Source organism: Pogoniulus pusillus, chromosome 13 (genome assembly GCF_015220805.1).
Source record: "Pogoniulus pusillus isolate bPogPus1 chromosome 13, bPogPus1.pri, whole genome shotgun sequence".
In the NCBI taxonomy this organism is placed as follows: domain Eukaryota; kingdom Metazoa; phylum Chordata; class Aves; order Piciformes; family Lybiidae; genus Pogoniulus; species Pogoniulus pusillus.
In genome coordinates, this window is record NC_087276.1 from 19631011 (window position 1) to 19657195 (window position 26185).

Consider the following 26185-nt stretch of genomic DNA (forward strand, 5'->3'; position numbering starts at 1 on the left):
AACCTGCTTTTCTTCTGGACACAAACAGGAAGGGCTTGAAGCTCACCAGCAAGTGAAATCTGCCCGTTGCAGGTTTACCCTTGCCCTGCAGCTCTTTTGCCTTTCATCACATTGACGTTTGCTCTGAGCTCTCCAGCCAGGTCGCACATGGCCCTTCCTCAAGGCACCTCCTCCTCCCACATCAGGGTTTGGAAGGGCATCTTCCCCAATAACTGCCAACATCAGCAAGTGTTTTCTCTGCTCCAGCTCTCTGATTTCAACCACTTCCACAACACCCAGCTGGCCAACACTCATCACTGGGGGACGGGAGCCAGGCACCGGCACCTACACTCACCAGGAATAGTCCCTGGAGTAGCATGCAGTGGTGGGCTGACTCCAGCAGCCAAGCCAGGGCTCCTTCCCAGGCAGCAGACACCAGCAAGTTCTGTTTCTCCAAGAAGGCACTAGGCTGCAGCCAGGAGCTGCTCATGGGGCAGCTTTCCTTCAGAAGGAGCAGGCTCATAGCAAAGCTCAATTCAGTAGTGCAGCTACTCTCCAACCCCCCATGCTACACACTACCAGGAGAAGCCATCCTGCATCCACCTCCTTCAGCACACTCATGGAGGCAGGGAGCTGCTTAGACGAGACCCAAACCTCCTTGAGGAGGATGATCCCCAAAAAGGGGTAGCAGCACCAGCAGAGACCAGACAAAGTGCAAGGGCCAGACCTCCAGGGGAAGGCAGCAGCAGACCAGGAGCCCTGAGAGGAGCCTGTCCATGGCCCCACAGCTCCTGGTTTCTCTAATCAGACTCTGCAAGAGATTTGAGAAATGAGGTTGGGCTGCTTGCTTTATCTCTCCAGAAAATGGGGTCACCAGAAGGGGAGGGTGGTGAACGAGACAGGAGAGGCCTGATAACCACATACTCAATCCTCTATAATCTGTCCACCTGCCTCAAGGCAGAAAATAAGGGACAGCAGAAATAATCTGCTCTCATTACAGATGTGCAAGCCTTTCTGACAAGGATTTACTGCCCTTTGCCTGGCAGGACCAGCACCCTTCCACACAAAATATGGGAGCACAGTTTTGCACAAGCCCACGGGCAGTTCTCACATCTGCAGCTCTGAGGGTGAGCCCAGCACAGCCCTGCCTGCTGCTCAGTGAGCAGGGAGCTCAGGACACTGCTGCATGTCGACTCACTGGGGAAAACTACAAGAAGCTCCTGTAGGGACTCAGGGATTAAAGAGCACCACACAACCTTCTCTGCTTCTAGTCACTGTTGAGCAAAGCAAGATCCATTGGTAGGACATAAGTGACAAAATATGACCCAAAAATTGACCTGAAATCTCTTCAGAGGCCTCTTTGACCTGGAGATATCTGGAAGAGCTCTTGCCCTCTGTCAGCGGAAACCTTTGTGAAAGAATCCTGTGGTACCATGATATGAGCACATGAAAACACAGTGAAGACACCTGCAGACCCTGGTCTGAGCCCTAAACACTTAACATACAGCAACCTGCTCTGGTGGGAGGTGTCCCTGTCCATGGCAAAGAGTTGGAATTAAGTTATCTTTAAGGTCCCTTTCAAATAAACTCATTTCATGACCTAGAATTAGGAAAAAACAGTATTTCAGAATATCCCAACTCTCTGTAGCAAGCAGAGAAGACTGACAGCAGCTGTGGTTAGCTGAACAGGCCCAGAGGAAGGTGTAGGGAAGAACTGAAGATGTGTACATGGAGCCAACATCATCTCTGCTCAACATTACACACTGAAAACTCAATTTAGCCCTTAAATTACTCTGTCAAATTCAAAACTGAAAAATCCATCACTGAAGTGTGAAGCAGATGTTTTGCTCCAATCTGAAGTGGTCACCTCACTCCATCTTTGCTCCAGGACTGCCCTCCTTGCCTCTGCAGTGACACTCCTGCCTTTTCCCTGCCTTTTTCAGCTGCCTGTTCCCGCTGGGCCGGTCCAGCACACCAAGCTGTGTTCAGTATCCCACCATGGGCAGGTCCAGATCACAAGACCAAGCTCATTCTCAGCAGTGAGCTGGCCAAAGAAGCCCAAGAGAAAGTGAGGCACTGAAACCCATCCTCCCCCCCAGCTCTCTGCAGCAAGTGTTAAGAGGCAGCATTAACGCATTGCAGTTGCCGTGCCGAGAGCTGGCTGCTTCTCCAGTTTGGTTCAGTGAAGTTAGCCAACAGGTGCTACCACCCCACTAACTCCTAGTCTAGACAGAGCTGGAGATAAAAGGGTCTCCAGTATTGCTAGGAGGAAGTGAATCTGGAATTTCCAGTAAAATAGAGGGTGTGAGGGGTTCTGCATGGAAACAGATTTAAGGACTTCAGGAATCCTTGTCAGTGTTTCTTATCTCCTCTCTCCCAGTAGCACTGGCACATCATTCCAGTCTAGACCCTCACTGGCTATTACTGAGGTGTGGACCAAGGATAAGGAGCTGTCTGTGGAGACAGATCATGAGGCACTGGAAGCAATTCAGGAAGCACTACAAAATATCAGATGTGATTCCCTCACGAGAAGCTCCGCTGCAAAACCACTCCAGCAACACCAGCAACATCTTCCCTTCCCTAGGTGTGCAAGCACTGGCAGACAGCAGTCTGCATGGAAGAGGTAGCACCAGAAGAGAGGAAAACCTCCATCATTTCCTATCGACCACATCCACTTCTCTGCCCCCTAATGCAAGCACCCTGGAACCAAACAAGTGCCCATCCAGGGCAGATCCATAGTAGACTATCATTGCCATCAGCCCAAGGAAGGTTTCATGGTCATGCAGCTATTTGCTCTAACTAGAAGCAATAAATAACTCCAAACAGAGCTAACTCCTGGCTCCTCCTGCAGCTGTTATTGTTCAGCTCACAAAGACAACTGAAGGGAAAATGTCAGACTGCTGTTTTCCAGGGTGTCTCTGGTAGGAAGCAGCTGTGGAAGGGGTTTTGTCGGTGAAGGGATGAAGGCAGCTCATTAGAGACCTAACACAATGGCACACGTGAGCAGGAGGGAAAGGCTGCTCTCTGCCTGTCGCTCAGCAGCACCAAGTTAGGGCTCAGCCACTTTTTTTTTGTGTTTTTTAAACCCACAGAGTTCTGTGTTTGGGGAGCTTATACAGCAGACATCCCATGGAAGGTGTTCATGCAAATGACTCCCTCCACCACACACAGAATCAGAGGGAGGTGGGGGCTGTAAAGGGATCATCCAGTCCAACCCCCCTGCTCAAGCAGGGACACCCACAGCAGCTTGCCAAGCATCACAATAGCTAAGTGGGGTTGGAATCTCTCCAGAGAAGGAGACTCCACAACCTTCCTGAGCAGCATAACAGCTTCTTGGCCAGAGCTCAGCATCCTCACAGAAGAGAAGTTTCCCTGAAGTCCTTCCCAGTTCTCCTCTCCCTGCTGAGACTTCCTTCCCAGGAAAGCAATACTTGTGAGCAGTGCAGTTCAGATCTTCTCTTCATGCCCAGGCTGAGGACAAAGCCAAGGCCAGCAGTGATCCTCTGCCCAGGTGAACATGCCAGAAGAGTCACTGCCAGCAGGGCCCATTATGCTCTCTCTGGGCAGAGCCCTGCTGCTAGATGCTGCCAACACACCCGTGCAGCTTCCAGCACTTGGGATACATTGGCTCAGCTGCTGCAGGCTGAACACAGCAGAGAAAAGAGGAGGCAGACCCAGTGCAATGAACCTCCCCGCTCCACAGACACTCACTGTGATGCTGGCTGCCTCTTTGGAGCAGCATCAGCATCCAAAAACCCATCTTCATAGAAAGGAGCTGGCATTTGGTAGCAGAAAGTCTCCACAGCATCTCAGGCAGCCAGGCTCACAGTCCCCTGAACTCAGCACCAGCCGTGGGGCTGCTCCAGACTGGGGCAGAGGAGATATCCACTGGCTAGGCTTTATCACAGTTCTCCAAAAGGCAGGAAAATGTAGTTTTGAAGACAGTAAGTCAGTCAAAGCAGCCAGATTGACACAAAACACTCTTCCTCTGCCCTATGGAGCATCTCAGAGGTGCCAGGCTTCAGAGGCAGCTCCCCATGGGAGAGCATGGTACCTCCCAGGGCAGCAGTTGTCCCCAGGGCTGGCACAGAACAGCTTCCTGCACAGCCAGCCCCTTGCCTGCCACGGAGAGGAAAACAAGCACAGCCATTTATTACACTTCAAGAAGATAAAACAAGGGAAACACGGCAGAGTGCAGCACATCAGGAGCAGAGGGGACCTTCCAATGTGTTTAATGAGCATGGACAGGAGGCACCACCCCACTGACCCCTGCCTGACATCTGTCCTCAGCCAGCAGCCACTCTCACTCTGCCTGAAGCTTTAGTTAATCCTGATTAACCACCTTTCTCCAACACGTTAAGGACAAAGTGAAGCTTGCCAGGGCGACACGTTCCAGGCTGCTGCGGGCACACACAGTGCTCCCTCCTCCACGTGGGCACCAGCGGGCAGAGCGCTGGCAACTGCCCAGCACCATGGAGCACAGGGGAACGGGCAGGGGGCTTGCAGACAGTCCAGCACCCTCAGCCTGTCCCACGGGGTAAGGGGGCCAGACATGGAGGTGGCTGCTGCACTCTCAAACAGGCACGTTCCTTCCCCAGCCCGTCCAGGAGCCCTGTCTGCTGGAAGGTGCTGCCAGGAGTCAGTGCTGGCTGCCAGGGGAGCTCATCCTCAAACACAGCAGAAATCAATATTCTTCTATAAAAAGACTTTGTTTTCTTGCTCTGCTAGCAGAGGGATCAGTGGGACTCCAAAGAGTGAGAGATGGAGTGGGGCAGTGCCACAAGTGTGAAGGGGAGTCAAGAAGTGCTGGGGCAGAGGACAGGCTCCTGGGCTGGGGAGCCCAAGGTGCTCCTGCTCCAGCCACCGACTCGTATCTGACCTGCTTCCTCTATGTCTTACCTCACGTCCAGGGTCAGAACATGGGTCCCTGTCTCAGGGACAAATCCTGACTGCTCAGACGAGCCTGGCCATGCTCTGCAGCATAGCCCTGATGAGCAGAAGGGTTCCTTCACGCAGTGCCTGGAGCAGCCACACCTCCAGGCCGAGGCACAAACGGGTTCGACGGCACCACGTGTGGCCATTTCTGAATGCCAGCATGCCAGGCTGGGCACAGAGCAGCGCACAGATCCGACCCCACTGCTGAAGAGCACACATTCCACCACCCCCTCAAGCTGCCAGACACGGCACAGCTTCCGTGCTTCCATCACATGCAGGTCTGCAGAGGCAGTGAGGACCTCAGAGCTCCGCAGACCATGTTTTGGCAGCAATGTGCCATCACCTAGGCAGCCCCAAACGGGGATCCAGGCAGCCCTGAGCTACCTAGCAGCGGGGCCGCAGACCTGCTGCAGATCAGAGTCTCTTTCCCTGCTTTCCCCTTCCCTCTGCCCACCTCCAGGACTTCTGGAGCTGAGCAGGCACACCACTTCTGCTTCCCTTCCAGCAGAACACCCTCAGCCTCAAACTTCTGGCCTTCTGCTGCACTTACTCAGATCAAAGTTTGAAATATCAACCAGAAATCCCAGAAACCAGACTCAGCAGGTGAATCAGACACTGCTTGAAGGCAACCAGGATCTCGGGGCAAGGAAACTATTCTCAGGGGCTTTGTGTGTGGGAGAAGTAAAGAAGCTGCAAGGAAATACAAAGGAAAACAAACAAACCAAACCCCACAGAGTAAGGGACTTGCAGCTTATTGATCATTAACATCACAAAAAGCAAAGTCTAACGTGGAAGGACTGCCAAAGACCTTTGTGATCCCAGTGAAGAGAAAAACACTTTCCCATCACGTCAAGAAGGGTCACAACAATGATGCAGAAAATGCAGAAGTGGCTTTTTGTTCTAAGTGTGTCAATCCCAAAGGTCACAGCAGCTCTGAGCCTCCCCACTTCCACTGGGAGCTCTTGCACTGAACTGGAAGAGGCACCTCGAGACCCCATGTTACCCGTCCCCACGCAAAGCCCTTTTGGAGGAACACAGGATCCAAAACTCCAGGGACTGAGAGATAAGGGAAGAGGAGGGCAGGGTCCTGCACTCGTACTCCTCTTCCAGCTCTCTGTGCAAAGGGAGGACAGGCTGTTCTCCACGGAAATATTTTAGGAATAAGCAGTTGGCACTGTCCAGAATCTTGCTGCACTAGGCAGAGAGCAGGATAATCAGACATGATACAGGGGATCCCATTTCACAGATAACTGGCCCCGTTAGCAAGGCACCAAGGCTCCGGGAGGGGGAGAGCTGGTGGCTGACAGCTCCACGGGCAAGACTGAGGGCTTCCAATGTCCAAACACCACCAAGCAGCCCTTGCTGAAAATAGCAGCCCCCCCGCCCCCATTCACAGCATGCTGAGCATGGCAGTACTCTGCAGGGGTTCCTTCATAATTCAGGAGTTCCTTATCAATTCAGAGAGAAGCAATCAGAAGCTGACAGATTGCTTGTCCTAAGTGCAATGTTGACATTGAGTTCATTTCCAAAACACAAGCTTCTTGAAACTGCAAGAGCTGCACAGCCACTTCGCAGCCTGACACTAAACACAGGTTTGAAAGCAAATAAACAGAACTGGAAGCAGCACAATAATCCCTGCTCTACCAGGGATTCCTTCTGGATTCAGATCTAATTCTGATAATCCAACTCAATCAAGTTGTTATGTTTTTGCTGTACACACTGTAGGTCATGAAAATAAGGGCAGTCTGCATCTTTACAGGGCAAAAAAATGCAACTGCCACATCTCTGACACGCAAAGGGTCTTGTTTACCTTGACATGCTTCAGTGTGCAGCTGGCTCAGCCACAAAGAGAGCCTCCAAACAGCCTCATCATCTACAGATGATCTGGTCTGAGAGACTAGAACTCCAAGTGTGCTGGTTTGAGGTAAAGTGGAGTATTTTAATGAGAAAAAAATAGGTTATAAACTGTGAAAAGGAAACAATGGTGATGTTTACTCCACTCACAGGCTTGCTGAGATGTATAAAAACAAGCACACAAACACAGATAAGACAGAGTGAGAGTCTGTTGGAGTAGGTGTCTGTGTTTTCTCCCTGGGCTTTTGCTGTGTAACTCAATTCTGCTTCTAATCCCCCTTGCTGATCCTCCAAACTCACCTTGCACATAAGGGATAAGGTAGAGGGGTGGAAAGAAGATGGAAGGGCGGTTGGGAGCCCCTCCTGAGGGCTCTGATTTCTGGGAGGAGAGTTGTGTTCCTGTATTACTGTTAACTTGTACATTTCTGTATATAGCTGTATAGATTTGTAATATATTGTAAACATCTGCTTGTGTGTTGTGCTAAGCTGTAAATATAATGCTTCATTCCTTAACCTCCAGCCAGCTGAGTCTAGTCTGAGTGACCTCATAAGAGTGAGGGGGAAGGTGGGAAACTCCCAAACCATCACACCAAAGCAAAGGTGGAGGATTTGGATAAACACATACAAGTTTTCAAGCCCAGATAGTTTCAAATAAAAATCTTTCTCCCTTAAGACCCTCAGTATCACCCCTAAGCATCACAGACCCATTCCCCACCACAAAGGCTGCTCTGTCCTCACTGTCTGACACTCCCAGGAACTTTGCAGGCAGGCAGAACGGGACAGCTCCCTGGAAAAAAACAAGCCCAAAGCCCTGCCACTGCTTATACAATAGATGTTTGTCACCATTGTCACACCATCACAAAGGGGAAAGAGGAAGCACAAGCTGCAATATTGGCCCCTGTTATGAAAGCAGCAGCTTTGTTTAAGCAGGAAAATAAAAGCTCACGAGCAATCGAAAGAAAAGGGTTGTTAAACAAACTGCAGCTGAGCACAGGATCCACAGGGAAGTCACCCAAGGCACAACGAAATACCACCATCCATCACCTCCACCAGCACATCCTGGATCACCTCCTCAGGAAGAGCTGCTGGGGCTCCCTTCTGCTCCTAGTCCTGGGCTGTTACCCAAAAAAACAAACCCCTCTGCTTCAAGTCCCAGTCCACCTTTCCCTGACCTTCTCCTACTGCTATAACCTCCCACCACACCTCCTGCTCCCCAGCCACCTCCCAGTGCTCCTGCAGCTCTCATGAACACTCTTTGTTGCCCCATGTTCCTCATCTCGTGCCCACTCAGCCTCCTGCACCTGCAGCAAGCAAAGCCCAGGACCTTGGGCAGCAAGCACCTCCACAGCAGTAGCAGCAGGGGATACACAACTCCAGCTGCACTTCTGCTGCTGCCACAGAGCAAACACCCCCAGGGTCTTCTTTGGTGCCCTTCCCACAGCAGATCCTCACCTCGAAGACAAGCCATTGCAAACACTTTGGAGAGCACTCTGCACAGATCTGTGCTGCAGATAGGGAAATAAAAGTTACTGAAAAAGAAATTATCATGGCAGAGAGAATGTCAGGTTTCAAATGCAAAAGCTGGCAGAGGTCCCTTGCTCCTGAGCAGACCTGCGCAGAGTGCTGTGCCAGCTGCTGGCTGGTGAACCCTTCACCTGCCCTCACCATGCATTAGCTTTCCTGCAAGGCTCTCCTGGCCCTGCCATTACAACCCAACCATTTCAAACAAACCTCAGGGTTTAATGGCATTTTTCTTGTTTTCAGCAGCAGCTCTATGTGATTCCTGAGCCCTCGGGATGGGTTACTGCTTGAAGACAGACCCAAAAAAGGGAGAAAATGCTACTAAGAACGAGCAGCTAAGGGTAAAGAGCACCTCAAAACTCGCCCCTCAAAGTCCTCTGCCTACAAGCACTTAGAGAGACAGAGTTTCCTCAATCCCAAGAAAGAAACCAGGCAAAAGAATAAGCAAAAGGATCAGTATTATCCCTTATCCTAAAACTTGCTTAGTGCCTGCAGATGAGTGTTGAGGAACCAGGAACTGGCTTCACCCAGCTGCAGTCAGTGTCAAAAGAGGAAACTAAGGCAAATACCCCAACACATGCAGACTTCTGAGCATGGCAGCTAAAGAGCTTTGTGACCACCAAAGAAGTGCCACTGCCAATGGCTATTATTGTGGGAGTGAAAGCACAGAGTCACTCTCCTGAGAGCAATTCTCACCCTTAAGAACCCCTAAAGCAATGCCCTCTAAGCACAGCAGGCCTGAGGAGTTGTTTGTCTTGTTTTGGGGAGAAGCAGCAGCTTCCAGAATGAAAACACTGATCCTCATCTTTCCCAAATCTAAGCCTGTTGTTTGCATCATTAAATTAACTGTGCAAATCTGCTGCTGCAAAATAATTAATTAAGAACACTGAGTTTAACAGCAGGTTCAGGCTACTTGACTGTCGTTAGAGGCACTAATTTGTGACTGAACGTAATTGACCCCTGTGAGGAACCAGACAAGTACCTGACATAATGACGAAGTCCTCGGGAGTAGGATGAGGGCTGCTGATGCTGCGCAGCGCTGAGCAGGACCTGCTGAGGCCTGATCTCCCCTCAGCAAGATGCTTTTTACAACCCCCAGGGGAGCTGGCGGGTAGAAGATTGATGGGCTCCAGCTACATCCCCAAGGAGCAGGAAAGCTCTCTCCCTCCAAACCCTCTCAGTACATGACCTTAATTTAATCTACAGACCTGCTTCTTGTCCTCCCTCTGCCACTCCTACCTGCACAAACAGCACATATTGGCCTAGAACATGGTCTGCCCTTCCCTTTGATTTTCACACTGGCTGAAGAGAATCCTGCTTTTGCAGCCTTTTATTCCTGCTGCCACTCAAGAGAAATTCAGGTTTTTTTTCCTGCCAGAGCACTTTCAGAGCAGTGAGGGGTCAGGATGAAGGCAGGTGCCCTGTGGTGCTGCCAGGACTGAATACACTAAAATCACAGCAAAGCAGCTCCCTGAGCACTCCTCCAGCAATGGGCTCCTGAAAACGTCCCTGTCACAGCCCCCACCAGCACCAGGTGGCCCAGAGAAAGGGCAAGCACCTTCCTTCCAAGGCAAGCAGCCAGCCTGCCCTGGGCACACCCCCACTTGGACGCAGCTGAGGGTGGACACCACAGCCTGGAAACATACAGGAGAAGCCAAGGGAGGTGGTGGTAGCCACATATCAGTCCAAGCAACTGAGGATGCCAGAGACTGCTGACACCTCAAGAGCCTCTTGGACATTCCAGTATGTGACAGACAAGAAGGGAGAGCAGGTGATGGTGCCTGTGGTCTTTCCCTGCTGCCACACCCCATTGAACAGAGGCAGGCAGTCCCAGAAGGCGTGAATTATGTTCTTGCTGCATTTCATGAACCTCTGCATCCTCTCTCCAGTTCCCCTAAAGCAATGGTCTTTAAGTTAGGGGTGTGGAAGCCACCACTCATACTCTCATTTTCTTGCATGGCCAAAGTCTTATCTGCCAGGCAACTGCTGTTATGATAACACTTCTTGAGACTCTTACTCTTTCCAGAAGCAAGGTAGGTCTGGAAGGACTCCTAGAGCAGCTGGTTCTTATTCCATCCCGTAGAGGAGATGACCACAGCCTCTGCCACAACCCTTCCTGGGGTGAACACACTGCCTATGGCAAGGCAGGGGATGGCACTGCCCGGCTGGACCGCAAAGCCAGTGCTCCATGGTGAGAACGCTGCAGTGTTAAATACCACTTGGGAACAACTGGAGGTTGTGGTCTCCTACTCCTTGAATGCATTTCCTAAACCAGCCCAAGCTCCCAGGGGAGGCTGCCAGGCACAGCTCTCAGCAGCCTCCTCTTCCCATGCACACTCACAGCTGCTGGCTCCACCACCACCACAATTAGCTGTAACTTTTCTAACGGCAGCATCAGGGAGGTATGAAACAGCAAAATGGACACTTCCAGCAGCACAGACAGCAAAGCTGCCACCAGCCCTCACCGCTGTGGTAACCATGGCAGCAGTACTGCCCCGCTGGCAGGGGCTCACCCCAGGGACACAGAGGATGACTTCCATGGTATGGGCACACACTTGGCCAGGCCACAGGCAGCTGGACGTCTGCTTTTCCAGGTCTGTCTCTCCAGGATTCCAGGAAGCTGGAGCAGCTGTCCGGAACTATTCTGACAGCCATGGCAAGGCTGGAGGGCTTCCACACCCTGTAAGCACTTGGAGCAGTGACCAGGACCCACCAGGTCCTGGCAGTCAGCGCAGCCAGGGGGACCGTGTGACACGGGGACACTGGATTTCTGCTGCCACCGCCGGCACGGGCAGGGCTGACCTCTGCCACAGCAGCCTCCAGCATGTTGCACGGAGCCCAGCACCGAGCCCTGCGGCCAGACAAGGGGCACACACCCACAGGCCATGCAGTCCCTGCACGGCAGAGGGAAGGTGCTGAAGGATCGGTGTCAGAGGAACGAGGCCGGGCCGGTTACGGCCACCTAACGCTCGGCCTTCCAGCCTCGAAGGGCCAAGGCAGCCACCCCCCCCGCCCCGCCCGGGGCCCTGCTCACCTTGAAGTCGCGGCTGTGCTGCGGGGTGTACTCCAGCGTCCAGAGCGCCCGCACCAGCTGCGCCAGCTGCTCGGTCACCTCGCCGGGCGCGGGCGGTGGGCCGTCGGCGGCGGGGCTGGGAGCGGCGGGGGGCTGCCCGCCGCGGAACTGCTCCAGAGCCAGGAACTCGGCGAAGAGCTCGGTGTTGCTGAGGCACTGCAGGATGGCGTTCATGAAGCAGGTGTTGCCGTGGTTGCGCAGCCCTGCCACGCCGGGCACGGCCTCGGTACAGCCGGCGGGCCGCGGCGGGGGCTCGGGGCTGCGCGGCGGGCCCGGCGGGAAGCAGCTGCCCAGGCCGCCGGCCGCCTGCGGCGGGGGCAGACGCGGGGCGTGCGGGCCGCGGGGCTCGGGCTCGCTGCTGTAGTGCGAGAGGGTGGAGAGGGTCTTCAGCACGCGGCTCATGAACCCGCCGAGCGACCGCCCGGACGGGGATGGGGAAGTGGTGGTGGGCGCCGGGGCCGAGCCCGCGCCGCCGCCCGCCGTCCGTCCGCGGAAGAGCCGCTTGCTGAAGGAGCGCTTCTCCTTGACGCTGCCGGCCGGCCCAGGGCCGCTCACCCGCGACATGGCTGCGCGGCGCAGCGCGCATCCCCGCCCGGCTGCTCAACCTGCCGGCCGCCGCATCGCCGCCTGCCCGCCGCCCGCCCGCCGGGCCGCAGCCGCCGGGGCTCGCTGCCTCACGGCGCCGCCATGCAGCGGGCGGGGCGGGGCGCGCTCTCACGTGACCAGGGCGCCATCTTGACGTAGGGCAGGCGCCGCTCTAGAGCCTCCATCTTTAGTGCTGGCCCGGCGGCGGGGCGGGGTCCGGCGGGGCGCGGTCCGGCGGAGTCCCGCCCTGTCCCGCCTTCCCCGCCCGCGTCCCTTCCCCGCTCTTCCCTCCCCGCTCTTCTCTCCCCGCCCTTCCCTCCCCGCCCGCGTCCCGTCCGCGCTCTGCCCTCCGCGCCCGCCTCCCGTCCCCATCCCATCTCCATCCCGTCTGCATCCCCTGTGGCACAAACGGCGCCGGGGAGCGGGCTGGCCCCACGCCATGCCGCCCCCGGTGACACCGCTGGGATCCCCGCTTGCTGTGCTTCCTAGTGCCCTGGCTGGGGTGTCCGCCTGGACCAGCTGCTTCTGTCAGCCCCGGCGGCTGCCGTGAGGTGGCGCTGCGAGGCCGCGGAGCGGGGGCGGTGGCAGCTAGGTGGGCCGGGCCGGGGCGGGGCGGGCGGCAGGGGTAGGTGCCGGGGCTGGCGCCCGCCCTGCCATCAGCGGCAGCGCCGGGGTCGGGAGCGCAGTATGCACCCGCCAGGCCCTGAGGGCGGCCGAGGTAAGGCGACTGCGGCTGCTCGGCGGGGCGATTTCCCCACGAATAGGCTTTTTTAATACGGGGTGGGGCGAGGGATGCTGGTTCACGACTGGCAGCCGGACAGCACATCTCCGGCGTTAACGCGGTAGGAAAGTTCAGTCCCCGTCGCTGTCCTGTCCCGCCGCGCTCAGCCTCCCGGTCCGTCTCCCCGCAGGTGCCGCCAGTGCCATGGCCCCCGGGAAGAAGATCACGGCCCGCATCAAGAAGACGCTGCCGGTGCGGGGCCCGCAGGCGCCGACGGTGAGCGAGCTGATGCGCTGGTACTGCCTGAACACCAACACGCACGGCTGCCGCCGCATCGTCGTGTCCCGCGGCCGCCTGCGCCGCTTCATCTGGATCCTGCTGACGCTCAGCGCCGTGGGGCTCATCCTATGGCAGTGCGCCGAGCTGCTGCTCAACTACTACAGCGCTTCGGTCTCTGTCACTGTCCAGTTCCAGAAGCTGCCCTTCCCTGCCGTCACCATCTGCAATATCAACCCCTACAAGTAAGGCGGGAGGTGATAGGGAGGCTAGGGGAGCCCTCAGACCTCGGGCAAACCCATCGAGCTGCCACCAGCTCGGCTCCAAATCCTTTCCCCAGCTTATCCTGCTGCACCCCGTTGTGGTTCATCGGCATTTTTACCAAACATTAGTTTTTCCTCTACAGCACTTTGAGTAGGGATCCTGCCCTGCTGCTCCTCTTTAGACACGTGTGGGTTATTACATGCACCTCTTGTTGAGCTAGGCTCAGTTGCTTTGGTTTTCTGCTCCACACTGTCCCTGGTCAGCTCCCTGGTTCTCTTCAAATTCCCTTTTCCACAGAATCACAGTTCCAGGTCTGTAAATAACACCATCTCCTGACAGACAGATAGGGAACATCTATCATTATGTTGCCTCTTTGTTTCCTTTATAAGATAGTTTGACTTTATCAATCAACACTACTTTTTCTCCTCTCGAATCACACTTTACATGGATGTCTGTTCTGCTGCCAGATCTTCATCCTGGTCCTTCCAGATGATTCATCTCTTCCATGTCTCTTAGCACAGGTGCAGAAGTCTCAATTCCTCATGCTCTGCCTCCTGGGGCTTGCTAACACAATCTGCAAGGAGCCTGGGAGTCTGTGGGGCCTTTCTCTGTGCTTCAGTCTGCTCTGTTTCTTCTGCTCTTTGCTCTGAGCTCTCTCCAATGGCACTGCTGCATCCGCCCACCCAATGGCAATTGATGTGGTACTGAGAGAGAGATGGAGCCCATGACAAAGAATTGTTCAGTGAGCAGAGATTCGCAGTGCAGAGGGTGAAAGCCTGGAGGTGGGTGGTGAGGTGAGGTGGGATGTCACTTATGCTGTCTCCAATGCAGGTACAGTGCCATGAAAGACTATTTATCTGAACTGGACAAAGAGACAAAAAAAGCTTTGGAGACTTTCTATGGCTTCTCAGAGGGCAAGTCCAAGGTGCGGCGGTCAGTGGATGAGTGGAACAGCACCGGGAGTGATTTCTTCAAACAGATCCCTCTGCTGAAGTTTGAGGACTTCTCCAAGACAGCAACTGACCTTCACAGTGGCCAGAAGAGGAAAATAGAGGGCACTGTCTTCCACAAGGATTCATCCATAGTGAACTCTGGGGATTCAAATGATATCATTGGCTTTCAGCTGGTGAGTGCCATCCTTCCTTGGCCAGCAAGTTCCTTGTGGGGCAGCAAAGGGATGGTTTGGATTGGTATCCCTCCAACCAGCCTTATTGCTTGCTTAGGTTGCTTTATAGTGACTTGCACTCCACCTGCTTTTCTGCTCGTGCTTCTGCAGCTGCCTGCAAACTGGTCTCCAACTCTCTTCTTCCTGAAGTGTGCCCAGATAGACTTAATGCCTTTTGTGACCTCCCCTTTGGGCCTGAAATGTGATTGTATCACTTAAGCCCCTCTGTGCTCCTGTAACTCCACACGTGGTTATTACTGTGGAGGAGAACTGGTATCACATGTACCTTGTAGAAGCTATCACTTCATTTCACCTGAAATGCTGCTTTCCCTCTGTCATTTTCAGTGTGATGCAAACAACAGCAGCGATTGTGCACTTTACACGTTCAGCTCTGGCGTCAATGCTATCCAGGAGTGGTACAAGCTGCACTACATGAACATCATGGCACAGATTCCCCTGGAGACGAAAGAACAAGCCAGTTATTCTGCTGATGACCTTCTGCTGACATGTTTCTTTGATGGCCTCTCTTGTGACAAAAGGTCAGTGCACAGAACATACCTGCCAGCCTAGCAGCTTGTTTCCAGGTACCTAATACATAGGAATCATTTGAGATTTGCTGAATTCCAGCAGGAAAAGTTTCTGGTTTAAAATGAACCAAGACAATTATGTCTTTGGTTTCTCTTGGTGTTCTGCTAAATTCAGATCAACCCATTTCAGACAAAGCCTTGGGTTTTGGCAGGATCAAGTCTATGTGCTTGTGACTGTGGCACTGGGATGATTGTGTGTCCTGGCAGCAGGATTTTCACCCCTCTGCGCTAGGGTGGAGGCAAAATTCCTCTGCGCAGCTCTGGGATGAGATTGTGCTTGCACAGGGGTTCAGCAGGGTGGCTGTGCATAAAGCACTGTGACTCTCCTTCCTAGAGGCATTTTGCTTGTGTCTGTGGTCCTGCAAATGCATAACAGCTCTTCTTGGTGGTGTGGGAGGGGATGTTCACAGGGAGGACATGAATGGGCTTGAGTCACGAGGGAGTGTCCTCAGCCTCCCCTGCGTGGCAGTGGCTGTGACATCTTGCTAAAAAAGAGATGTCCATGTTCCTTTGGACACTTGGCTGTTGAAGGAAAGAGGACCTGCTCCCCGCCACTGCCACCTTCCTGCTCGTTCTGTAAATCCGATTCCCAACCCTCTCAGCCCCCATCCCTACGTGGAAACCTCCTGGATGTTTAGTTTCCTACCGCTGTTGCACCAGCTCACATTCCCCTGTGGTTTCAGGACATTAAGAAGGCTCTCGGTCCTCAGCCAAATAAATTGCTTGGGAAGAAAACAAAAAGAAAGAACCGGCTGGTCCTGCTCTCCCTCTGCCGAAACACAGAGCCCAGATCTGCTCCTTTTCTCCCACAGTTAAAAACACAGAGCAATGGCATTTGATGTCTTTCAGGCACTTCACTCGCTTCCATCACCCCCTGCACGGCAACTGCTACACCTTCAACAGCGGTGAGAACGGCACCGTCCTGAGCACCTCCACGGGTGGCAGCGAGTACGGTGAGGAGCGGAGGAGCCATTAGATAATGAGCGGCTGGGAGAACTGGATCCTGCTGGAGAGTGATTGATGTGTTGGCTCTAGATGTGCGAGCTGATTGGGGAAGTGCTTGTTTGAACTAGTGCAAACCATTGCCAGGGAATACAAAGATAACATCATTGCATCACTAATGTTTTCCCTCTGAAACGGCTGCTTCCCAGTTATATAACTTTTTGAAGTCGGTCTCAGCCGCGCTCTACAGAGACTTTATTTGTTTGCTGTACCTGGGGCCACGGAGGGACATTACTTGCCGCAAGTGTCTCAGTTTAGCACTGCAAAGCTCGGCTTGGCTGTCGCAGCTCTGCCTGAGGCCAGATAACATTCGATTAAACTGTGCTCCCTTCCTTGACCAGAAGGAAACGTCTCTGGCTTCTGGTGTAACTCTGCCTCTGCCTTGTCTCTGTTCTCCAGGATTGCAGGTTGTTTTGTACATAGACGAGGCGGACTACAACCCCTTCCTGGTGACATCCACGGGGGCCAAGATCATCGTTCATGACCAAGATGAGTACCCCTTCATTGAAGACATCGGCACGGAAATCGAGACAGCGGCAGCCACCTCCATCGGGATGCACTTTGTGAGTGACAGTAACCTCCCTCCCGGGTGCTGGGCAGCATTCCCTTGGACTGTGTGGAAATAGAACCAATGTGATGTCTGAACGCGGTCAGCAGTTGGAAGGTGTCTAAAATCTCACGCCTGAGCCGCTGAAGTGCCCCGAGGAAAGCCCTGTGATAGTCTTTTTCTGATGAAAGCTTTCCTTTGTGCAGAGGCTGTATATGCTCCCTTCCCTCTACCCCTTGGCTCTCCAGGGGATATTCTTTGGTTGCTGTTTTCATAGCTAAATTCACAGCCACCTAAATATGCTGTCAGGAGCCTCGTTTTGCTTTAGCAATAAGCAGAAGAGTTTGCATCCCACCCAGGTTCTAGGGGCAGAGGGGAGTGAGCACAGGTTTTGAGTAACCCTCATCGGGGCCAAGTCCATAGGGATGACTGCAGTACAGCCACCTAAAACCAGTTAGTTTTGAGAACGCGAATCTTGTTTTCTTGCTCTTCCAGATGTGAAAAACCCTTGTGGGCTGTGTTGCCTTCAGCAGCATCTTGCTGTAGCTGCCAGCAAGGTCAGGGAGAGCTGCAGCTCCAAATCTCTGCAATTAGTGCAGTGCAGATGAGGTATTTGACCCAAGGGGCTCCTTCCCATGGCACAGAAGTGAAAGCAGTGCCATGGGGCATGCCAAGCTTTCCCCTTTCATCTGGATGGGCTGTTAAGTGAGCGTTTTAATTCTGCCTTTTCTTCACTGATGGTAGGGTCAGATGCATCATCCAGCTGGCTTATCTGTCCTGTCTGGGTGTGCCAGATATCTGCTAGATAGTCCACGCATTAGAAAAGGCATTAAAAACAGGGCAGATGGTCTTAAAACGAGCAAATACTTAACTGTCTTCCAGCTGTCTGGAAAAGTGGGGCAGCAGCTGCTTGATCCAATCAGTGGGGACAAACACAGTGAACAGGAGGTGTCAGAGCTAGAACGATGTGAAGGAGGCCAAGGCTCACTAGACTGTTTCAACTGCTACACCATGCAGGCAGTCTCGGTGTTGAGTGTTACACTTCTCTGGCACAGTAGATCTGGGCTGTTGCATAGAGTATAAAAAACCAAGACTGAGCACAGCTGAATGGCAGTGTTGAAAAGATTTGGCATGAGGAAGTAATCCAATTGCATCCCAGCATCCTGTAACAGCCAAAGGAGAAGCTGGATGCAGTTTCTGCACTCGAAACAAAAGCTGGTGATCACTGTGCCAGTAAAGGGAGACTGCAGAGAGGCTGCCAAGGGACAGTCAGGGCTGCACCTCTGAGGTGCTGGATCAGTCCTTGCACCCACATCCAACACAAACAGCCACGTGCCCCGCAGTGCTGCTTGCCACAGCTTGAGCTTGGCCGTCTCTGGTGTCCAAGTGCCAACGGCAGTGTCTAGGTTCTCACTGCTCTGTTTCTGCTGTGTACCAGAGCTCCCCGCCTCCAAAAATGCTCCAAGATGTTTGGAATGCAAACAAGGCATTGGTTGGTAGGAGTTTCAGTGCTTTAGTTAAATATTTAGTTTGGGAATGATTTCAGTACCCAAATGAACAATTAAGCTCTCGGAAGAGTGAAAGGTATTACCAAAAAAGTTCAGTCCAAAGGATCTATCACCTGCTGCAGCAGCAGGCTGAGGCAAGTCTCCTGGCCTTGGGCTGCTTGTGGAAATCAGGAGCACATTACAAGCAGGTTTCATTCAGCTGTCAGAAGCAGTCCATCTCTAATCTCTCCCGTGTTTTCCTGTGTCCCCTCTAAAGAGATTTCAGCATCTTTCTTGAAGAGCTACCTTGCACCACACGTGCCTGCAGCCTTCCCTTGCTGTACATAGAAGTGGTGATGCTGTCAGGTGTGACCTCAGTGACCTATAGACTCAGGAGCTCTGCCTTAAAGCTAATCAGACATTTCTTAGGCTCCTTGGGAGGAGCAGCCCTCAATTTTAACCTCAGTAGAGAAAGAGAGGTGAATGGATTCTGGAATGGGTGACAGGCCCTGTGCTCTCAGGCCACTTTCTTTGCTGTAAAGTGGAAGACGACTGCAGTAAGAGCTCGGGGCTGAGAGAGGTCTGCAGGAAGCAGGTGATGTCACCCGAACTTGAAGGGTCCCATCCCAACTCGCAGCAGACCTTGCAGGCACAACGCTTCACAGAATTAACCAGGTTGGAAAAGTCCTTTGCGTTCATGACTTGGCATTTCAGAGCCTTCTCTGGGCAGCGATTGCAGAACAGCAAAAGGTGTTAGCGTCCGTCAGAGAGGAGGGGCCAAGCTCTGCCTGCAGCAAGGTCTGAGGGAGATACAAACATTCGGTGTGGAGGGGTTTTGGAGAGGTGCTGTTGAGCACTAGTGGAGCCTCGAGTGCTGCCGGTTTACGCAGAGAGCAGGAGCAGCAAGTGCAGCAGCTGGGGAAGGTGTGGGGCCTCACGGAAAACAAAACAACCTCCCCAATCAACAACCCCCTGGCCTGAAAACGCACACACGTCCAGGATAAACCCTGCATAGCCTCTAGGACCTTGCCACAGGAGGAAACATACATATGAATGAGTCTGTGTGAAAAGCCCTCCCTGCGATGGGTATGGCAGCCCCGCAGGTCATCCAGCCAGAGCAGTGTTTTGGGACATGCTATTACAAACAAGCTCCCCTTGTTTTGATGAGTGGTTGACAAATTATTTGAGATGGAAAACCATAAGCATGCTGCTCACCCTGCCCTATCACCTAAGCCCCGGAGTTGTGATGAACTGCCACTAGATCTTTTGGTTTCTCTGTCACCTCCAACAGCCAAGATTTGTTCTCTTCTGCTTCTCAGACTCGGTCTCGCAAGCTGAGCAAGCCCTACAGTGACTGCACAGAGACTGGAGCAGACATACCAGTGGAAAATCTCTATAACAAGAGCTACTCACTGCAGGTAAGCCTGGTACATTGGATTTCATCAGGTGCTTGAGAACTGCCGTCATAAAAAGCTTGGCAATACTGCGTAGCTCAGGATCTGAGACTGCAGTCAGCCCAGGCACAGCTCACTGCTTGTAACCACTGATGCAAAATGCCACAGCACTTCTTAAAATCCAAAGTTTTATTCCCAAGTGGTTTGTGTTTGAAGTTCCCTTAGGCACCCTGCTAGATAAAGAGAGAACATTAGCTCATTAGGCAATTTTCAAGCAATGTGAGACTGGAAAATATTGGCCAAGTAAATGTTGCAGCTTAGTAACCCTTGAAGCCAGAAATTGTGACCTTTAGGACTCCAGGAGTAACAGATACCATCTAATCAGTGTCCAGAGAGCAGAATGGTTGTTTGCAGAGTAAGTTTCCACTAATTTTGCATGGTTTCTGTAATTGGGTCCTCTTGGAGGGTGTCAGTTGTTCTGGCACTCTTCCTTTTGAAGAGCTGTAATTACATCAGCAGTTGCCTGCTGCAGAGCCTGTGCCCCGGCAGAGCTTTCCTTTTATGGGGTATTGTACCTGAAATCTGTGATGTGTTGCCAGGTAGGAGCACATAGACATGATCTCAGGGGGTTAATAGCTGCTTCCCCAAAACTCAGTGCCCAGAAGGGCTGGGACTGGCAGCAAAAGACCAAACGACTGAGATGTTAAAAGAAGTTCAGCTCCTGTTTATTGCAGCTGATAAAGCGTTTTAGCACCAAGCTCTGACTTTACTGCCACCTTAATCCTTACAACTTCAGGTCTCCCAGAGTACACTGACACAATTTGGTGGAGGCTGTGAGCATTTCCAGCAGTGAGTCACTTCCCACACCTAGCTGTTGATTCATGCACCACGTGCCATGGCAGACCAAAAACCTCTTCTGCGGCTGTGGGCAGAGCAACTGCAACACCAAAGCTCTTGGTGGCCATAGTGACAGTGAGGGCATTCACAGACAACCCCCTGAGAGGATTTTATTGCTTCTTGCACCAGATCCTAAACCCTGCACGGCACTGCCTGTATTTGGCTTCAGTAGTGACAGAGCCTGAAGGTCCAGGGACACATGGCATCCATCTTACTGCTGCTGCTAGAAGCAGAGGATGCTCTTAGGTCCATGCAAACCTGGTGCCTGGTGCTGCAGAGGTGCTTCTTGGATACCAGCTCTTGCTTTATCTCCCTCAGATCTGCCTGCACTCCTGCTTCCAGAAGGCCATGGTGAATTCGTGTGGCTGCGCCCAGTATGCCCAGCCCTTGCCTCCTGGGGCAGAGTACTGCAACTACAAGAAAAACCCCAACTGGAGTAAGTGTCTCCACACCTCCCACTCTCTATGTGCCTCACTCACCCGATGGAGTCAGATCCCTCCACAGCACCATCCCTGCTTGGCACAGCCCTGCCTGCACCCAGCTCCTCCCCAGGCACACAGCATGCTGGGGACAGCAAACCTGTCTCAGCCCACACTGCAGAGCCTAGAGCTGCCTCTCGTGCTTAGGCTGGCTTGTTTCTGACACTTATCCTAATTGCTCATCTGTGCACAGTACAAGTGTCAAGTGGAGGACCTGACCATGTGAGGCAGCTGATCATGCCCGGAGCAAGTGGCAACCACTTCTCAGGGTGTTTTGCAATGTTTCTAGAGTCAATAGCTTTATCCCCACCATGTAGGTGATTGCCACAAAGGCCATATACACCCTACCCAGACAGAGGGAGCAAAGAGATGGTTCTTTTTATTTCTGCCTTCTCACACCCCTCTGCTCCCTCCTTGCAGTGTACTGCTACTACAGACTGCATGAGAAGTTTGTGAAGGAGCAGCTTGGCTGCCAGCAAATCTGTAAAGATGCCTGCAGGTAAGTCCTGCTCACAACCAGAGCTGAAAGGCTGCCTGGGGCGTGGTCGAGCTCACAACTGACAGCCTGCTTCTCTCTGCAGCTTCAAGGAGTGGGCACTCACTACCAGCATCGCCCAGTGGCCATCCATTGTCTCAGAGGTTGGTTCCTGACTGAGCTCCACCGTGACAGCAGCACAAGGCACTAAGTAAACCCAGAGGTTCAGCACAGAGGCAGGGAGCTCCTGGGGTGTTTGTTAGTGCTTCAAAGATGCTCCTGCACCAGGCTCAGTCCATACTGTCCATGCCAAGGCTTCCCCTCCAGGAACTCAGCCTGAAACTAAAATTTGGGTTGTGGGCTGGGAGCTCTTCGGAGGGACATTGGCCTGTCACACACTCACTTCTGCCACACAGGCTGGTGTGAGGTGAGCTCCTTGTCTAGGGGATTCCATCCCAAGCTCACACAACTAAGGCAGCATTTTCTGTTGTTTTTTCCAGGACTGGATGCTTCGAGTTCTCTCTTGGGACAAAGGGCACTCAAAAAAACTCAACAAGAAGCTGAACAAGTGAGTTCTATGTGTTTGTAGCTTGCACCTCCAGCTCAGATATAATCTCAGCAGCTCTAATGATGGCAATTGGGGAAAAAGCTCCCTTAGAGCAGCCCAGCCCTACTGGTCCAACTGGTTACTGGCATAGTTTTTCAGAGCATTTCACATTATTGTTTTACTAAACCCTCAACCTGCCTCTTGTGTCTCCTCAGGACAGACCTTGCAAACCTCATGGTGTTCTACAAGGACCTGAATGAGAGATTCATTTCAGAGAACCCAACCAACACAGTAAGTGAGCACAGCAGCTCCTTGTCAGCCCTGGGAAGAGGCAAGTCTTCCTTCCAGACAGGATGGAATGGTCCCATCGAGACAGGGACATCCTCAGGGGATGCACCCAGGGGTGCCTGATCCTGCCCTTTATGGCACTCTTATCCATGGTCACTTCCCAAACCGTCCAGTCCCAATCCCTGCACTGGGGACATTCTCAGGCTCCCTGCATCAAGCACCAGGTATGGTGAAGAGGCAGACCCACCACATCTGGTAGCTCTCACAGCACATCCTGGGTGCCTCAGCCTGGTGCAGCCTCCTCTCATGCTGCAATGGTGCCATGAACATGTCCAGCACCTGCAAGAGCTGATAACCTTGTGCTCTCCTCTCCCTGCAGCTCGTCATTCTCCTTTCCAACTTCGGGGGCCAGCTGGGCCTCTGGATGAGCTGCTCTGTGGTTTGTGTCATCGAGATCGTGGAGGTCTTCTTCATCGACTCTCTCTCCATCGTGCTGCGGCGCCAGTGGCAGAAGGCAAAGAAGTGGTGGAACGACCGCAAGAGACAGCGCTCGGGGAAGCCTCCGCAGGCTGCAGACCTGGAGAGGCAAGGCCACGACAACCCTGTCTGCCTCGACGAGGACCTGCCCACCTTCAACACCGCCCTGCGCCTGCCGCTGCCCCAGGGCAGCCCCCTGCCCAGGACTCCCCCTCCCAACTACAGCACTTTGCGGCTGGAGAGCACCTTCAGCGAGCAGCTGCCCGACACGCTGGAGCCAGGGCAGCACTGATGCTTGCTTAGCCACCCACCCAGCTGCCAAACGAGAGGTGGGTGCTGGACCCACGCGCCCAGGGGTGAAGGGCACGCATCCAAACAAGCACTGAAGGGCTGTCGGTTCAGCTCTTACCCAGAGACTGAACTTGCAGCCAAAGCTTCTCTGAGCAAAGCTCAGACACAAAGCCAAGGGCTCAGAAACACGAGGAACCTCTCATTGCATCTCAAGCTGATCGTGGCAGGGACAGCTGCAGCAGCATGTGGTGCTGAGCTGAGGTGGCTCTCCGGGCAGAGGCACACGTAGCATCCAGCTGCACACACCCACTGCACGTGGGCAGGAGTTGCATCACAGCAGAAGCCTGGTTCCAAGTTGAGTATTAATGCTGGTGGCTCTCTGTGGCACAGCACAGTGCAGCTGGGGGCAAACCTGGGGGCTGTCAGGAGTGCAGTGTGACCTTGGAGGAATGGGCATGACAGAGGTTTGGGGAAGAGCACAGGCTGGGGAAAAGGGAAGCTCTGAAGCCGAATTTTGATTGGGAACTTCATTCCTAAGACAGCCTGAGGAGCAATTTATTCTGAGATGAGAAGTTAGGGTATCCATAGATATGCCTATAGAGTGAGTTATTACACAGCTGGAGCAGGAGAACCTCAGCCATCCCCAAAGAGTCATCTGCAAAGGGCATGGAATCCAGCTTGGATGGCAGTAAGGAGCTGCCCACTCCAGGCTGGCTCCTTTTGCACCTCTCAAGCCATCATTCAACATAACCTCAGAGGAGCTCGTTATGCAATCATGGGGCCTTGGCCACAGGAGGCTTCCCAGAGCCCCAGAGACAGCTGCCTGCTCTTCTTCTGCCCAACCTCCTGCTCCCCTCCTGCAATGTCTGCAGTGCCCAGGGAGGTGCCAGCAGCAGCTGGAGCTGCCGTGGGTTCCACATATGGCCTTGAACAGAGGTGGCTGAAGCCACACCTGCCTCACCAGTACATCGCCCCCATTGCTTACACCCCCTCCATTGCAGGGTGCTCTGTCACACCCCCACTTTGCCTCCTCTGTTCCACACTGTGCCCATTCCATTGCACTGCCAGAGCCTCCCAGCACTGTGGGCAGGCCAGGGGCTGCTCCCTGTGCCTATGCCTGGGGACAGATCCTCAGGCATCCAGCTGAGGTGGCAGTGCCCAGCCCCAGGCTACCAGCCCTGCACCTGGCTTTTTCTTGCTGTAGCCGGTTCCTGTGTTTGCCTGCAGCACTCTGAGTAGCTGCTGAGGATGGGCAGAGCCCACACCGGGATATCTGCCTGGGGGTCAGTGGAGCAAGAGTGGCTCAGAGCCTCTGTGTGTGTGTGTGTGTGTGTGTGTGTGTGAGGAGGCCTCTCTGTGCCTTGAGACAAGACAGCAAGGCTCCAGGCAGGTTCTGTAATGTGCAATAAAACATTTTAACTGAATTATTTAAGTGCCTGATAAACCTAAAAAATAAAGATATATTTTTGACTAACTGCTTGGCTCTTTTTCCTGTTTTTAATCCACAGTATGGTCGTTATTGCCCATGCTGGCAGTGGGACCTGCCTGTGCCTGCCCCAGGCTCCTCCTCAGAGCAGGCCAGGGGAAGCTGGGGGTGCAAACAGGTGAAATGCCCCCAGTGCATTGAAAATTCCTTTCAGAGAGCAGCATTAACCAGAAAAGGGACCAAAACCACTGGCACTTGGGGTGTCTTCGGGCAGCTGCACTCCTGGACAGTCTTTGGAGGCTGCAGTGGGGAGAATTTGGCTTGTGCTGCCTCAGAGTCCCATCTGGAATGCACCAAGATGAGTTCCCATCACCCCTACACATGGCACCAAGCAGTGACCACACTGGTTACACAGGACTTGCCCCCTTGCACCAGTGGCAGAACAGACTCGCAGACACCAGAGCAGCCCATGCAAGCCACAGGTCACCAGAGCCACCTGCCCCTTGCATTACAGGGGTGAACTGTCCTGACCACAGCAGTGGGGGAAATGACAGTGGCCTTCAGAGCAAGGCCAGGTCTTGCAGCCAGTTTCTTCCTCACCAGAGTGCTGCCAGGGCTCTGCAGTCCACACCCTGGGACCTGGGTCCTGCTGTGTACCTTTTGCCACGAGCACTGACTTGGAACATTCGGAACAGAGGTGTTCTGCAGGTGTCTTTGCATTTGCTGCTCAGGGCAGGGTCAGCACCTTTTCTCCTGGTACAAATAATCCTTGGGAGGCAGAAAGCCAATCACTGAAAGAGATTACTTCATATTTCATTACTTCATGCATTAGATACTGAACTCTGCTGCACTCCTGAGTCATCTCCGGCACAGACAACTACCCAGCATGGTATGAGAAGCAGGTCTGACACACACTAAACATCATAAACTCAAAGCATTTGAGAAACTCAGCTTGGGGTTTACAGGAACAACAGGCAGTAAAACCAGTGGGGCAGCAGTAGGCATCTCTTCTTTCACTGCTGCAACTGCTGCTCCAAGGGCTGGGTGGGAACCCTGGGCTCTTCCCATGGGGACACAGGGGAACATCCCAGGAGCTTGCTGGGGAGCCTGGCCAGCCCCAGGCATGGGGCCTTCAGCTTGTCTCCCTGCCCTGGGATGTTCCTGCCTCCCTACCAGACCCTGTGATGGTCACAGTGCCCAGACTCTTGGGTAGGGGTGATGATGGCCCCAACCTACAGACCCCCTTTGGCCCCATGGCATGTAGGGCTCGGGGTAGAGGCTACGATACCCAAAGCCACAGGGAAAGCAAACACTTGCCATGAAAACCAGAGAGGACAAGCTGTGCAGAGACAAACTCCAGTTGCAACAGCAGGACTTGCTGCCTAAGAACTTCTAAGGATCCAAACTGATGGGCAAAGGCTTTTCCTGGGTGGAATACAAGACTCACCCCAACTCTCATGCTTTCCTGACTGGCACAAACAGTCAGCACAAGAGAGATTCAAAGACAAGAACAGCCAAATGCAGAAGGGAGGGATGGAGGGAGAGAGAGAGGGAGGGAAGGAGGGATGGATGGATGGTTTCCCTGTCAGACAGAATCCCACCTGATAATGCAGTGAAAAATGGGAGCACCCGGATGAAAAACTTGCCCAGGCTGTGACAATAGGCAGTAACTCCCAACCTCTCTGGAAAACTCATTTGAGACACAGCCCAGCCTCATCCTGGCTCCAGCTGGACAAGGCACTGCAGTCCCCAGCCCCGTGGGGTGCCGTGACCCAGGATGTCAGCCCAGAGAGGTGACTCTCACTGCCCTCAGAGAAGAGGGACGGTGCCCAAAGCTGCTCCCAGCACTGAGTGGGTTAAAGGCTGCCCGGGCCCCTGACAGCCTGTGACATTGCAGGGGTCCACGAACTGGTTT

The 26185-nt window shown here is 53.5% G+C and overlaps 3 protein-coding genes across 3 annotated transcripts in view; 2 read left to right on the forward strand and 1 right to left on the reverse strand.

Annotated features, from left to right (window-relative positions):
- The window catches only part of USP31 (ubiquitin specific peptidase 31), a 32776-nt gene extending 20808 nt beyond the window's left edge, over positions 1 to 11968 (reverse strand). The window contains exon 1 of the mRNA XM_064153293.1: positions 11324 to 11968. Coding sequence (XP_064009363.1) covers positions 11324 to 11926 — 603 coding nt within the window. The 5' untranslated portion in view covers positions 11927 to 11968. The remainder of the gene's footprint in view (positions 1 to 11323) is intronic.
- Positions 1 to 26185, forward strand: part of FAM234A (family with sequence similarity 234 member A) — a 274257-nt gene that overhangs the window by 221962 nt on the left and 26110 nt on the right. The gene's annotated exons all lie outside the window — the stretch shown is intronic.
- Positions 12563 to 24318, forward strand: SCNN1G (sodium channel epithelial 1 subunit gamma). Its single transcript, XM_064153294.1, has 13 exons — positions 12563 to 12665; positions 12859 to 13189; positions 14040 to 14334; positions 14719 to 14912; positions 15810 to 15913; positions 16362 to 16525; positions 19316 to 19414; positions 20606 to 20723; positions 21187 to 21265; positions 21348 to 21405; positions 21742 to 21809; positions 22004 to 22079; positions 22456 to 24318. The coding sequence occupies exons 1-13, from the start codon at positions 12635 to 12637 to the stop codon at positions 22843 to 22845; spliced, it is 2007 nt and encodes a 668-aa protein (XP_064009364.1). The 5' UTR covers positions 12563 to 12634; the 3' UTR covers positions 22846 to 24318.